The following is a 16,943-nucleotide window of genomic DNA, read 5'->3' on the forward strand; positions in this document are numbered from 1 at the left end:
GAAATGTAACGATGCTTCATGGTTTGACTGTTGTTGATGTGTGCAGAGGGTCCCTGGTTCGAGCCCAGGTAGGGACGAGGAGAGGGACGGAAGCTATACTGTTACAGATGCATGGACGGACCATCCATGATATCAACGCTACAGTTTGAAACATGTTTTCACGCTATAGGTCGTTATCAATAAAAGAGTGTTCAATGTGGCTGCCGGGGGGACAAGGAGACCCCCGCCCCGCGAATACCACTGACAACTAAAGGTCCTGAACTCTGCCGGGGGGACAAGGAGACCCCCGCCCCGCGAATACCACTGACAACTAAAGGTCCTGAACTCTGCCGGGGGGACAAGGAGACCCCCGCCCCGCGAATACCACTGACAACTAAAGGTCCTGAACTCTGCCGGGGGGACAAGGAGACCCCCGCCCCGCTAATACCACTGACAACTAAAGGTCCTGAACTCTGCCGGGGGACAAGGAGACCCCAGCCCCGCGAATACCACTGACAACTAAAGGTCCTGAACTCTGCCGGGGGACAAGGAGACCCCGCCCCGCGAATACCACTGACAACTAAAGGTCCTGAACTCTGCCGGGGGACAAGGAGACCCCAGCCCCGCGAATACCACTGACAACTAAAGGTCCTGAACTCTGCCGGGGGGACAAGGAGACCCCCGCCCCGCGAATACCACTGACAACTAAAGGTCCTGAACTCTGCCGGGGGGACAAGGAGACCCCCGCCCCGCTAATACCACTGACAACTAAAGGTCCTGAACTCTGCCGGGGGACAAGGAGACCCCCGCCCCGCTAATACCACTGACAACTAAAGGTCCTGAACTCTGCCGGGGGACAAGGAGACCCCCGCCCCGCTAATACCACTGACAACTAAAGGTCCTGAACTCTGCCGGGGGACAAGGAGACCCCCGCCCCGCTAATACCACTGACAACTAAAGGTCCTGAACTCTGCCGGGGGACAAGGAGACCCCCGCCCCGCTAATACCACTGACAACTAAAGGTCCTGAACTCTGCCGGGGGACAAGGAGACCCCCGCCCCGCGAATACCACTGACAACTAAAGGTCCTGAACTCTGCCGGGGGGGACAAGGAGACCCCAGCCCCGCTAATACCACTGACAACTAAAGGTCCTGAACTCTGCCGGGGGACAAGGAGACCCCCGCCCCGCTAATACCACTGACAACTAAAGGTCCTGAACTCTGTCGGGGGACAAGGAGACCCCAGCCCCGCTAATACCACTGACAACTAAAGGTCCTGAACTCTGCCGGGGGACAAGGAGACCCCAGCCCCGCGTATACCACTGACAACTAAAGGTCCTGAACTCTGCCGGGGGACAAGGAGACCCCAGCCCCGCGTATACCACTGACAACTAAAGGTCCTGAACTCTGCCGGGGGACAAGGAGACCCCCGCCCCGCGAATACCACTGACAACTAAAGGTCCTGAACTCTGCCGGGGGACAAGGAGACCCCAGCCCCGCTAATACCACTGACAACTAAAGGTCCTGAACTCTGCCGGGGGACAAGGAGACCCCCGCCCCGCGAATACCACTGACAACTAAAGGTCCTGAACTCTGCCGGGGGACAAGGAGACCCCAGCCCCGCTAATACCACTGACAACTAAAGGTCCTGAACTCTGCCGGGGGACAAGGAGACCCCCGCCCCGCTAATACCACTGACAACTAAAGGTCCTGAACTCTGCCGGGGGACAAGGAGACCCCGCCCCGCGAATACCACTGACAACTAAAGGTCCTGAACTCTGCCGGGGGACAAGGAGACCCCCGCCCCGCGAATACCACTGACAACTAAAGGTCCTGAACTCTGCCGGGGGACAAGGAGACCCCAGCCCCGCGAATACCACTGACAACTAAAGGTCCTGAACTCTGCCGGGGGACAAGGAGACCCCAGCCCCGCTAATACCACTGACAACTAAAGGTCCTGAACTCTGCCGGGGGACAAGGAGACCCCAGCCCCGCTAATACCACTGACAACTAAAGGTCCTGAACTCTGCCGGGGGACAAGGAGACCCCAGCCCCGCTAATACCACTGACAACTAAAGGTCCTGAACTCTGCCGGGGGACAAGGAGACCCCAGCCCCGCTAATACCACTGACAACTAAAGGTCCTGAACTCTGCCGGGGGGACAAGGAGACCCCCGCCCCGCGAATACCACTGACAACTAAAGGTCCTGAACTCTGCTGGCATCATTTCTTTTAGTTTGTTAAACTCATTCAAATGTTTGTTTTTTTTACTTTCAGGTTACTCTGTGACCGTCGGAGACTTCAATGAGGATGGAGAAGATGGTATGACTTGCCCTTATTATCCTATCACTACAGTCCTATCACTATGGTCCTATCCCGTATTATCCCATCACTATGGTCCTATCACTATGGTCCTATCCCTTATGGTCCTATCACTATGGTCCTATCCCTTATTATTCTATCACTATGGTCCTATCCCTTATTATCCTATCACTATGGTCCTATCCCTTATTATCCTATCACTATGGTCCTATCACTATGGTCCTATCACTATGGTCCTATCACTATGGTCCTATCACTATGGTCCCATCCCTTATTATCCTATCACTATGGTCCTATCACTATGGTCCTATCACTATGGTCCTATCACTATGGTCCCATCCCTTATTATCCTATCACTATGGTCCTATCACTATGGTCCCATCCCTTATTATCCTATCACTATGGTCCTATCCCTTATTATCCTATCACTATGGTCCTATCACTATGGTCCTATCCCTTATCCTATCACTATGGTCCTATCACTCCTATCCCTTATTATCCTATCACTATGGTCCCATCACTATGGTCCTATCCCTTATTATCCTATCACTATGGTCCTATCACTATGGTCCTATCCCTTATTATCCTATCACTATGGTCCTATCACTATGGTCCTATCCCTTATTATCCTATCACTATGGTCCTATCACTATGGTCCTATCCCTTATTATCCTATCACTATGGTCCTATCACTATGGTCCTATCCCTTATCCTATCACTATGGTCCTATCACTATGGTCCTATCCCTTATTATCCTATCACTATGGTCCTATCACTATGGTCCTATCCCTTATTATCCTATCACTATGGTCCTATTACTATGGTCCTATCCCTTATTATCCTATCACTATGGTCCTATCCCGTATTATCCTATCACTATGGTCCTATCACTATGGTCCTATCACTATGGTCCCATCCCTTATTATCCTATCACTATGGTCCTATCACTGTGGTCCTATCACTATGGTCCCATCCCTTATTATCCTATCACTACAGTCCTATCACTATGGTCCTATCCCGTATTATCCCATCACTATGGTCCTATCACTATGGTCCTATCCCTTATGGTCCTATCACTATGGTCCTATCCCTTATTATTCTATCACTATGGTCCTATCCCTTATTATCCTATCACTATGGTCCTATCACTGTGGTCATATCACTATGGTCCCATCCCTTATTATCCTATCACTATGGTCCTACCACTATGGTCCTATCCCTTATTATCCTATCACTATGATCCCATCCCTTATTATCCTATCACTATGGTCCCATCCCTTATTATCCTATCACTATGGTCCCATCCCTTATTATCCTATCACTATGGTCCTATCCCTTATTATCCTATCACTATGGTCCCATCACTATGGTCCCATCACTATGGTCCTATCCCTTATTATCCTATCACTATGGTCCTATCCCTTATTATCCTATCACTATGGTCCCATCCCTTATTATCCTATCACTATGGTCCTATCACTATGGTCCCATACCTTATTATCCTATCACTATGGTCCTACCACTGTGGTCCTATCCCTTATTATCCTATCACTATGGTCCTATCACTATGGTCCCATCCCTTATTATCCTATCACTATGGTCCTATCACTGTGGTCATATCACTATGGTCCCATCCCTTATTATCCTATCACTATGGTCCTATCCCTTATTATCCTATCACTGTGGTCCTATCCCTTATTATCCTATCACTATGATCCCATCCCTTATTATCCTATCACTATGCTCCCCACCCCGTATTATCCTATCACTATGGTCCTATCACTATTGTCCCATCCCTTATTATCCTATCACTATGGTCCTATCACTATGGTCCTATCACTATGGTCCCATCCCTTATTATCCTATCACTATGGTCATATCACTATGGTCCCATCCCTTATTATCCTATCACTATGGTCCTACCACTATGGTCATATCACTATGGTCCCATCCCTTATTATCCTATCACTATGGTCCTATCCCTTATTATCTTATCACTATGGTCCTATCACTATGGTCCTATCCCTTATTATCCTATCACTATGGTCCCATCCCTTATTGTCCTACCACTATGGTCCTACCACTATGGTCCCATCACTATGGTCCCATCTCTTATTATCCTATCACTATGGCCCTATCACTATGGCCCCATGCATTATTGTCCTATCACTATGGCCCCATCCCTTATTGTCCTATCACTATGGTCCCGTCCCTTATTGTCCTATCACCATGGTCCCGTCCCTTATTGTCCTATCACTATGGTCCCATCCCTTATTATCCTATCACTATGGTCCTATCACTATGGTCCCATCCCTTATTATCCTATCACTATGGTCCTACCACTATGGTCATATCACTATGGTCCCATCCCTTATTATCCTATCACTATGGTCCTACCACTATGGTCCCATCACTATGGTCCCATCTCTTATTATCCTATCACTATGGCCCTATCACTATGGCCCCATGCATTATTGTCCTATCACTATGGCCCCATCCCTTATTGTCCTATCACTATGGTCCCGTCCCTTATTGTCCTATCACCATGGTCCCATCCCTTATTGTCCTATCACTATGCTCCCCATCTCTTATTGCCATATCACTATGGTCCTATCACTATGGCCCCATGCATTATTGTCCTATCACTATGGTCCCGTCCCTTATTGTCCTATCACTATGGTCCCGTCCCTTATTGTCCTATCACTATGGTCCCGTCCCTTATTGTCCTATCACTATGGTCCCGTCCCTTATTGTCCTATCACTATGGTCCCATGCCTTATTGTCCTATCACTATGGCCCCATCCCTTATTGTCCTATCACTATGGCCCCATCCCTTATTGTCCTATCACTATGGCCCCATCCCTTATTGTCCTATCACTATGGCCCCATCCCTTATTGTCCTATCACCATGGTCCCGTCCCTTATTGTCCTATCACCATGGCCCCATCCCTTATTGTCCTATCACCATGGCCCCATCCCTTATTGTCCTATCACTATGGCCCCATCCCTTATTGTCCTATCACTATGGTCCCCATCCCTTATTGTCCTATCACTATGGCCCCACCCCTTATTGTCCTATCACTATGGCCCCATCCCTTATTGTCCTATCACTATGGCCCCATCCCTTATTGTCCTATCACTATGGCCCCATCCCTTATTGTCCTATCACTATGGCCCCATCCCTTATTGTCCTATCACTATGGTCCCATCACTATGGTCCCATCACTATGGCCCTATCACTATGGCCCCATGCCTTATTATCCTATCACTATGGTCCCATCCCTTATTGTCTATATAGAACATCTCAATGATGACCTCATTCTAACACTTTAAGTGATTTCTGTTTTTTCTGTTCTGTTGTACAGACTATGTTACTGGGGTACCCAGGGGAGACAAAGCTCTGGGCTATGTAAGTATTATGAGGTTTTAGAACTAGCCTTCATTTAACCTTCATTCATCCTGTCCTAGGATGTGTGCTGTCGTCAGCTGTCAGCACACACAGACTGGATGACCAGGCTAACTGTTATTATTATTATTAGAGTGTAAATCTGGGTAGAAAATCAAACTGTCAGTTAAATTGGAGTCTGTTATTTTTTTGTTGTTGCCATGTAGGTGAACATCTTCAATGGGAGGAACATGGAGTCAATGCTGAATTTCACAGGAACGCAGGTAAGTTATGGCAGTGGTCAAACATGTGTCTATAATGTTCACAATGTTTCCGTCCAATCAGTTTCCTTCATCTTAGCCAATCACGTCATAAGGGGATGCTAAGGGTCTCCTCTCACAGCCGCTGTATGAGGCTGCGGAAGGTGAGCGAGACCAAAGAGATGCCTGGTCGTATCGCTTCCACAGTGGACCGCGGTCAAATTACTGGCCTGCAGCTTGTCCTTTTGTTAAACAGCAAAAAAGTGTCACACAAAAATTGTACACTAATTTAGTAATCAGAGCTGATAAAGCGCGAGAGGAAGGAGAGAGGGTGCCGCTCTAGCGAGGGGACTGTACTATGAGCGAGTGTCGCAGGGAGGAGTGAGAGACGACAACCAACCAAGCCCGACTTCGCGCTAGAATAGACTAATAGCTGCCATATCGCTATAGTTATTTATCATCCAATATGATTACGTAGGACCATAGCACTGCTTCCTGTCCCTCTGCGGACACCAACGTCATCCTGTTATTTGTTATTGAGCCCCGAGTTCACATCTGGAAGTTATTCACAGCACTGGAAGAAGAAGAAAGATGTCAAAGCTGAGGAGTGGAGAGGAGAAAGAAGGGATGAGAGAGCAGAGAAGAACTCTGGCTACAGCTGGTTAACCTCAAGATGTGGAGATCAACGCCGCTGAGCTCTCTGACTGGCTACCAGCTAGTTACGCTAGCAGGCTAGGCTAACCTCGAGATGTGGAGATCAACGCCGCTGAGCTCTCTGACTGGCTACCAGCTAGTTACGCTAGCAGGCTAGGCTAACCTCGAGATGTGGAGATCAACGCCACTGAGCTCTCTGACTGGCTACAGCTGGTTAACCTCAAGATGTGGAGATCAACGCCACTGAGCTCTCTGACTGGCTACCAGCTAGTTACGCTAGCTAGGGCTAGGCTAACCTCAAGATGTGGAGATCAACGCCGCTGAGCTCTCTGACTGGCTACCAGCTGTTACGCTAGCTAACTTTAGCAGGCTAGGCTAACCTCAAGATGTGGAGATCAACGCCACTGAGCTCTCTGACTGGCTACCAGCTAGTTACGCTAGCTAACTTTAGCAGGCTAGGCTAACCTCAAGATGTGGAGATCAACGCCACTGAGCTCTCTGACTGGCTACCAGCTAGTTACGCTAGCTAACTTTAGCAGGCTAGGCTAACCTCAAGATGTGGAGATCAACGCCGCTGAGCTCTCTGACTGGCTACCAACTAGTTATGCTAGCTAACGTTAGCAGGCTAGGCTAATTGAAGCTGTATGTGCTTTCTCCTACATTTAAAAAATAAATAAAATGTTTTACCTTTTATTTAACTAGGCAAGTCAGTTAAGAATAAATTCTTATTTTCAATGACGGCCTAGGAACCGTTACAAATAACAATAACTCCATTCAGACAAGTTAGTACCAGCCTACCTGTTGGATCTTGGTTATTGTAGCCTGTTCCTTCTCCTTTTTAACTTTTAATTCTGTCCTTTTAATTCCATCTTCCATTGATTTGAGATATCTCCTATCTTTTGCTACACGCGCTTTGATGACTCATGATTTGGCCAACGACAAGCTACATGCGCCACTCTCTGCTCTGGTGAAAAGCAAGAGCGACAGCATCGTCAATGATAACATTTCTCTCTCTACTGCAGCGGTCTGTTAGGATCTGTACGGGCACTTCTGGACGAGTTAGTTAAAAATTACACTTACCCGAGGAGACCCGTGACAATCAGAACCGACCCAGACCCGTAACGTTATTTAGAATTGTGGATCCGGGCCCTCTCGGGTATTCTGGTACAGGTTGATCCAACAAGACCATCAAGTCACAGTGTTGAGTCTTTTCAGGAATACGACCCCCTCCTCTCTCACTCACACACACACACACATACATACACACACACATACAAGCACACACACACACACACACACACGTTAACAGCCAATACATCTCCAGACTCTTCTTCTCTGTTCTCCACGTAAACCATGAAACTGTGTGTGTGTGTGTGCCGACTCCGAGCCAACAGGACGGTAGAAATGCTGACACAATTGATATGCTTTTCGTTTTTGACCGTTTATCCCACCTACACAGAGACATACGGAGAAGAGCTCTGATATACCACCTACTCTCTTTGTGCTGCTTTGTAGCTAGTTCTGCTTTGGATGCACTCATCATTTGTAGACTCACTGTTCTGTATACATGTGTGCTCGAAGGAATCTGTCCCAGTAACCGATGTGAAACGGCTAGCGTAGCGGGCGGAGGCAGCACTAATAGCGTTTCAATCGGTGATGTCACTCGCTCCGATGACCTTGGAAGTAGTTGTTCCCCTTTGCTCTGCAAGGGCCTCGGCTTTTTGTGGAGCGATGGGTAACGATGCTTCGAGGGGTGGCTGTTGTCGACGTGTGCAAGAGGGTCCCTGGTTCGAGCCCGGGTCAGGGCGAGGAGATGAGACGGAAGCTATACTGTTATATATGGAACTGTGGTAATCCATATTTCGATCCTGACGGTGGAGTCTATGGAGAAATAGTGAGTAGGCTATACGATCCCTGGAAGATCTCATTGTATTTCTCTGTTTCCTCAGATGGCTGCCTACTTTGGCCATTCAGTGGCAGCGACCGACCTCAATAATGATGGGTAAGCAATGATGTTTATAAAAAACTGGTTGTTTGGATGCTGATTGGACGAGCAGCAATCCAAGCCGGACTGTATTGGCCATCACAGACACGCCTATATGGCTGTACAGCGGGGGTTAATATAAGCCTAGCATTTAGTTTGGTAGAGCGGGGGTTAATATAAGCATTTAGTTTGGTACAGCGAGGGTTAATATAAGCCTAGCATTTAGTTTGGTACAGCGGGGGTTAATATAAGCCTAGCATTTAGTTTGGTACAGCGGGGGTTAATATAAGCATTTAGTTTGGTACACCAGGAGTTAATATAAGCATTTAGTTTGGTACAGTGGGGGTTAATATAAACCTAGCATTTAGTTTGGTACAGCGGAGGTTAATATAAGCATTTAGTTTGGTACAGCGGGGTTAATATAAGCATTTAGTTTGGTACAGCGGGGGTTAATTTAAGCCTAGCATTTAGTTTGGTACAGTGGGTGTTAATATAAGCATTTAGTTTGGTACAGCGGGGGTTAATATAAGCATTTAGTTTGGTACAGTGGGGGTTAATATAAGCATTTAGTTTGGTACAGCGGGGTTAATATAAGCATTTAGTTTGGTACAGCATTTAGTTTGGTACAGCGGGGTTAATATAAGCATTTAGTTTGGTACAGCGGGGGTTAATATAAGCATTTAGTTTGGTACAGCGGGGTTAATATAAGCCTAGCATTTAGTTTGGTACAGCGGGGGTTAATTTAAGCCTAGCATTTAGTTTGGTACAGCGGGGTTAATTTAAGCCTAGCATTTAGTTTGGTACAGCGGGGTTAATATAAGCATTTAGTTTGGTACAGCGGGGGTTAATATAAGCATTTAGTTTGGTACAGCGGGGTTAATTTAAGCTTTTAGTTTGGTACAGCGGGGGTTAATATAAACCTAGCATTTAGTTTGGTACAGCGGGGTTAATATAAGCATTTAGTTTGGTACAGCGGGGTTAATATAAGCATTTAGTTTGGTACAGCGGGGTTAATATAAACCTAGCATTTAGTTTGGTACAGCGGGGTTAATATAAACCTAGCATTTAGTTTGGTACAGCGGGGTTAATATAAGCCTATTTAGTTTGGTACAGCGGGGGTTAATATAAGCCTAGCATTTAGTTTGGGACAGCATTTTTATGCATTTAGTTTGGTACAGCGGGGGTTAATATAAGCGTTTAGTTTGGTACAGCGGGGGTTAATATCAGCATTTAGTCTGGTACAGTGGGGGTTAATATAAGCCTAGCATTTAGTTTGGTACAGCGAGGGTTAATATAAGCATTTAGTTTGGTACAGTGGGGATTAATATAAACCTAGCATTTAGTTTGGTACAGCGGGGGTTAATATAACATTTAGTTTGGTACAGCGGGGTTAATATAACATTTAGTTTGGTACAGCGGGGTTAATATAACATTTAGTTTGGTACAGCGGGGTTAATATAACATTTAGTTTGGTACAGCGGGGTTAATATAACATTTAGTTTGGTACAGCGGGGTTAATATAACATTTAGTTTGGTACAGCGGGGTTAATTTAACATTTAGTTTGTCACAGGGGGTTAATATAACATTTAGTTTGGTACAGCGGGGTTAATTTAACATTTAGTTTGGTACAGCGGGGTTAATATGAGTCAGGCATCTAGTTTGGTACAGTGGGGGTTAATATAAGCATTTAGTTTGGTACAGCGGGGGTTAATATAACATTTAGTTTGGTACAGTGGGGTTAATATAAACCTAGCATTTAGTTTGGTACAGCGGGGGTTAATATAACATTTAGTTTGGTACAGTGGGGGTTAATTTAAGCCTAGCATTTAGTTTGGTACAGCGGGGGTTAATATAAGCATTTAGTTTGGTACAGCGGGGGTTAAAATAAACCTAGCATTTAGTTTGGTACAGCGGGGTTAATATAAGCATTTAGTTTGGTACAGTGGGGGTTAATTTAAGCCTAGCATTTAGTTTGGTACAGCGGGGGTTAATATAAGCATTTAGTTTGGTACAGCGGGGGTTAATATAAGCATTTAGTTTGGTACAGCGGGGTTAATATAAGCCTAGCATTTAGTTTGGTACAGCGGGGTTAATATAAGCATTTAGTTTGGTCCAGCGGGGTTAATATAAGCCTAGCATTTAGTTTGGTACAGCGGGGTTAATATAAGCCTAGCATTTAGTTTGGTACAGTGGGGTTAATTTAAGCCTAGCATTTAGTTTGGTACAGCGGGGTTAATATAAGCATTTAGTTTGGTACAGCGGGGTTAATTTAAGTCTAGCATTTAGTTTGGTACAGCGGGGTTAATTTAAGCCTAGCATTTAGTTTGGTACAGTGGGGGTTAATATAAGCATTTAGTTTGGTACAGCGGGGTTAATTTAAGCATAGCATTTAGTTTGGTACAGCGGGGTTAATATAAGCATTTAGTTTGGTACAGCGGGGTTAATATAAGCATTTAGTTTGGTACAGCGGGGTTAATATAAGCATTTAGTTTGGTCAGCGGGGTTAATATAAGCCTAGCATTTAGTTTGGTACAGCGGGGTTAATATAAGCCTAGCATTTAGTTTGGTACAGCGGGGTTAATATAAGCCTAGCATTTACTTTGGGACAGCGGGGTTAATTTATGCATTTAGTTTGGTACAGCGGGGGTTAATATAACGTTTAGTTTGGTACAGCGGGGTTAATATAAGCATTTAGTCTGGTACAGTGGGGGTTAATATAAGCCTTTTAGTTTGGTACAGCGAGGGTTAATATAAGCATTTAGTTTGGTACAGTGGGGATTAATATAAACATTTAGTTTGGTACAGCGGGGTTAATATAACATTTAGTTTGGTACAGCGGGGTTAATATAACATTTAGTTTGGTACAGCGGGGTTAATATAACATTAATTTGGTACAGCGGGGTTAATTTAACATTTAGTTTGGTACAGCGGGGTTAATATCAGTCAGGCATTTAGTTTGGTACAGTGGGGGTTAATATAAGCATTTAGTTTGGTACAGTGGGGGTTAATATAAACCTAGCATTTAGTTTGGTACAGTGGGGGTTAATATTACATTTAGTTTGGTACAGCAGGGTTAATATAACATTTAGTTTGGTACAGTGGGGGTTAATATAAGCATTTAGATTGGTACAGAGTTATTCCCTCCCTGTTTGTCCCCCTCTGTTTCCTAATGAACACAACCCTTCAGGATGTTTATTAATGGTAAAGAGAGCTTTTAGAAGTGTTGGGATCCACTCAAGGCAAATGAGACTTTCATGTCCTGTTGCAGTGTTTAATTTATCTCAAGAAGATGACAGGCCGGTTAATTATACAGCCGTCATGGCTTCACGTCCTCTCCTGAGTCCGGGCTGCTTTCAGATGCAGCTGAAAGATGTTGGCTGAATTAGTTACAGTTTACCATCCATACGTTTTAAATATGATGAACACATATTTACTCACTCTAAATACACACAGATGCAGCTGTAATATCTGGGCTGATTTTTAAAGTAGGTTATGTCATAACATTCGTGCTTCAATTGCAGTGCCAATATCACTTAGGGGATATTTTTAAATATGTGGTGGAGATCAAGTCCATAAAAGCCCAAATATTGTACATGGTCAATTGTTAGACAAAAAAAACAAAGAAGAAGAGTTGGTTTCATAAAACATATGAATTACTATTACTGGACTAAATAAACACTTTAAATGGAGCATGTTTCATAGTACAGTGCTAGGCTTAGTCTATGTTCGGGAAACCAGCCCAAAATGTTAATAAGAGGGTGTACTTTATATCTCATAGAAATATCCGTCTCTGTCTGAGCCTGAGCATTTTAAAGTACATATCGCTGTGTTATTTTTAGTGCTGCAAAATACCATGAATTAGGAACCTATTATTTCAACTCAACAAATTCTTATTTACAATGACGGCTTACCCCCGGAACGAAACCCAGGACGACGCTGGGACATTGTGCGCCAGCCCTATGGGACTCCCAATCACGTAATCGAACCAGGGTGTCTTTTGTGACGCCTCAAGCACTGAGATGCAGTGCCTTTTTACCATGAATTAGTCGTCCACCATTGGAAGTTTGTCTTCTGTTAGTGTAAACTCTAATCATGTCTCTGTCTCTCCTCAGGCTGGTGGATCTGTTTGTAGGGGCCCCTCTGTTCATGGACCGTGGTAGTGATGGGAAGCTGAGGGAGGTGGGCCAGGTGTCTGTGTTCCTGGGGAAGGGAGGCTTCTCCTTCCACACACCCATCACACTGAGTGGGACAGAGATCTACTCACGCTTCGGCAGTTCTATCGCCACACTGGGGGACCTGGATATGGATGGCTTCAACGGTATGTATGAGTTCTCAACCGTATGTATGAGGTTTTAACGGTATGTATGAGTCCTCAACGGTATGTATGTATGAGGTCTCAACGGTATGTATGAGTCCTCAATGGTATGTATGTATGAGGCCTCAACGGTATGTATGTATGAGGCCTCAGCGGTATGTATGTATGAGGCCTCAACGGTATATATGTATGAGGCCTCAACGGTATGTATGTATGTATGAGGCCTCAACGGTATGTATGTATGTATGAGGCCTCAACGGTATGTATGTATGTATGAGGCCTCAACGGTATGTATGTATGTATGAGGCCTCAACGGTATGTATGTATGTATGAGGCCTCAACGGTATGTATGTATGTATGTATGAGGCCTCAACGGTATGTATGTATGTATGAGGCCTCAACGGTATGTATGTATGTATGAGGCCTCAACGGTATGTATGTATGTATGTATGAGGCCTCAACGGTATGTATGTATGTATGTATGAGGCCTCAACGGTATGTATGTATGTATGTATGAGGCCTCAACGGTATGTATGTATGTATGTATGAGGCCTCAACGGTATGTATGTATGAGGCCTCAACTGTATGTATGTATGTATCGAAAACTTCAATAAGCATTTCTCAACGGCTGGCCATGCCTTCCGCCTGGCTACTCCAACCTCGACCAACAGCTCTGCCCCCCCGGCAGCTCCTCGCCCAAGCCTCTCCAGGTTCTCCTTTACCCAAATCCAGATAGCAGATGTTCTGAAAGAGCTGCAAAACCTGGACCCGTACAAATCAGCTGGGCTTGACAATCTGGACCCCCTATTTCTGAAACTTTCCGCCGCCATTGTCGCAACCCCTATTACCAGCCTGTTCAACCTCTCTTTCATATCGTCTGAGATGCCCAAGGATTGGAAAGCTGCCGCAGTCATCCCCCTCTTCAAAGGGGGAGACACCCTGGACCCAAACTGTTACAGACCTATATCCATCCTGCCCTGCCTATCTAAGGTCTTCGAAAGCCAAGTCAACAAACAGGTCACTGACCATCTCGAATCCCACCGTACCTTCTCCGCTGTGCAATCTGGTTTCCGAGCCGGTCACGGGTGCACCTCAGCAACACTCAAGGTACTAAACGATATCATAACCGCCATCGATAAAAGACAGTACTGTGCAGCCGTCTTCATTGACCTTGGCAAGGCTTTAGACTCTGTCAATCACCATATTCTTATCGGCAGACTCAGTAGCCTCGGTTTTTCGGATGACTGCCTTGCCTGGTTCACCAATTACTTTGCAGACAGAGTTCAGTGTGTCAAATCGGAGGGCATGCTGTCCGGTCCTCTGGCAGTCTCTATGGGGGTGCCACAGGGTTAAATTCTCGGGCCGACTCTTTTCTCTGTATATATCAATGATGTTGCTCTTGCTGCGGGCGATTCCCTGATCCACCTCTACGCAGACGACACCATTCTATATACTTTCGGCCCGTCATTGGACACTGTGCTATCTAACCTCCAAACAAGCTTCAATGCCATACAACACTCCTTCCGTGGCCTCCAACTGCTCTTAAACGCTAGTAAAACCAAATGCATGCTTTTCAACCGATCGCTGCCTGCACCCGCATGCCCGACTAGCATCACCACCCTGGATGGTTCCGACCTTGAATATGTGGACATCTATAAGTACCTAGGTGTCTGGCTAGACTGCAAACTCTCCTCCCAGACTCATATCAAACATCTCCAATCGAAAATCAAATCAAGAGTCGGCTTTCTATTCCGCAACAAAGCCTCCTTCACTCACGCCGCCAAGCTTACCCTAGTAAAACTGACTATCCTTCCGATCCTCGACTTCGGCGATGTCATCTACAAAATGGCTTCCAACACTCTACTCAGCAAACTGGATGCAGTCTATCACAGTGCCATCCGTTTTGTCACTAAAGCACCTTATACCACCCACCACTGCGACCTGTATGCTCTGGTCGGCTGGCCCTCGTTACATATTCGTCGCCAGACCCACTGGCTCCAGGTCATCTACAAGTCCATGCTAGGTAAAGCTCCGCCTTATCTCAGTTCACTGGTCACGATGGCAACACCCATCCGTAGCACGCGCTCCAGCAGGTGTATCTCACTGATCATCCCTAAAGCCAACACCTCATTTGGCCGCCTTTCGTTCCAGTACTCTGCTGTCTGTGACTGGAACGAATTGCAAAAATCGCTGAAGTTGGAGACTTTTATCTCCCTCACCAACTTCAAACATCAGCTATCTGAGCAGCTAACCGATCGCTGCTGCTGTACATAGTCTATTGGTAAATAGCCCACCCATTTTCACCTACCTCATCCCCATACTGTTTTTATTTATTTACTTGCTCTTTTGCACACCAATATCTCTACCTGTACATGACCATCTGATCATTTATCACTCCAGTGTTAATCTGCAAAATTGTAATTATTCGCCTACCTCCTCATGCCTTTTGCACACATTTTATATAGACCCCCCCCTTTGTTTTCTACTATGTTATTGACTTGTTAATTGTTTACTCCATGTGTAACTCTGTGTTGTCTGCTCACACTGCTATGCTTTATCTTGGCCAGGTCGCAGTTGCAAATGAGAACTTGTTCTCAACTGGCCTACCTGGTTAAATAAAGGTGAAATAAAAAATAAATAAAAATAAATAAAATGATGCCTCAACGGTATGTATGTATGTATGTATGAGGCCTCAACGGTATGTATGTATGTATGTATGAGGCCTCAAAGGTATGTATGTATGTATGAGGCCTCAACGGTATGTATGTATGAGGCCTCAACGGTATGTATGTATGAGGCCTTAACGGTATGTATGTATGTATGTATGTATGTATGTATGTATGTATGTATGTATGTATGTATGTATGTATGTATGTATGTATGTATGTATGTGTGAGGCCTCAACGGTATGTATGTGTGAGGCCTCAACAGTATGTATGTATGAGGCCTCAACGGTATGTATGTATGTATGTATGTATGTATGTATGTATGTATGTATGTATGTATGTATGTATGAGGCTTCAACGGTATGTGTGTATGAGGTTTTAACGGTATGTATGTATGAGGCCTCAACGGTATGTATGTATGAGGTCTCAACGGTATGTATGTATGAGGCCTCAACGGTATGTATGTATGAGGCCTCAACGGTATGTATGTGTGAGGCCTCAACGGTATGTATGTATGTATGAGGCCTCAACGGTATGTATGTATGTATGTATGTATGTATGTATGTATGTATGTATGTATGTATGTATGAGGCCTCAACGGTATGTATGTATGATGCCTTAACGGTATGTATGTATGAGGCCTCAATGGTATGTATGTATGTATGTATGTATGTATGTATGAGGCCTCAACGGTATGTATGTATGATGCCTCAACGGTATGTATGTATGAGGCCTCAATGGTATGTATGTATGTATGTATGTATGTATGTATGTATGTATGTATGTATGTATGTATGTATGTATGTATGTATGTATGTATGTATGTATGTATGTATGTATGTATGAGGCCTCAACGGTATGTATGTATGTATGTATGTATGTATGAGGCCTCAACGTTATGTATGTATGAGGCCTCAACGGTATGTATGTATGTATGTATGAGGCCTCAACGGTATGTATGTATGTATGAGGCCTCAACGGTATGTATGTATGTATGTATGTATGTATGTATGTATGTATGTATGTATGTATGTATGAGGCCTCAATGGTATGTATGTATGTATGTATGTATGTATGTATGAGGCCTCAACGGTATGTATGTATGATGCCTCAACGGTATGTATGTATGAGGCCTCAATGGTATGTATGTATGTATGTATGTATGTATGTATGTATGTATGTATGTATGAGGCCTCAACGGTATGTATGTATGTATGTATGTATGAGGCCTCAACGTTATGTATGTATGAGGCCTCAACGGTATGTATGTATGTATGTATGAGGCCTCAACGGTATGTATGTATGAATGAGGCCTCAACGGTATGTATGTATGTATGTATGTATGAGGCCTCAACGGTATGTATGTATGTATGTATGTA

The 16,943-nt window shown here is 44.9% G+C and overlaps 1 protein-coding gene across 1 annotated transcript in view; it reads left to right on the forward strand.

Annotated features, from left to right (window-relative positions):
• The window catches only part of LOC112237229 (integrin alpha-V), a 73,794-nt gene that overhangs the window by 13,261 nt on the left and 43,590 nt on the right, over nucleotides 1–16,943 (forward strand). Inside the window, exons 8-12 of the mRNA XM_042320023.1 lie at nucleotides 2,255–2,299; nucleotides 5,665–5,708; nucleotides 5,912–5,968; nucleotides 8,548–8,600; nucleotides 12,696–12,901. Of these exons, the coding sequence (XP_042175957.1) occupies nucleotides 2,255–2,299; nucleotides 5,665–5,708; nucleotides 5,912–5,968; nucleotides 8,548–8,600; nucleotides 12,696–12,901 (405 nt within the window). The remainder of the gene's footprint in view (nucleotides 1–2,254; nucleotides 2,300–5,664; nucleotides 5,709–5,911; nucleotides 5,969–8,547; nucleotides 8,601–12,695; nucleotides 12,902–16,943) is intronic.

The sequence above is a fragment of the Oncorhynchus tshawytscha genome, linkage group LG03 (assembly GCF_018296145.1).
Source record: "Oncorhynchus tshawytscha isolate Ot180627B linkage group LG03, Otsh_v2.0, whole genome shotgun sequence".
Taxonomy (NCBI): domain Eukaryota; kingdom Metazoa; phylum Chordata; class Actinopteri; order Salmoniformes; family Salmonidae; genus Oncorhynchus; species Oncorhynchus tshawytscha.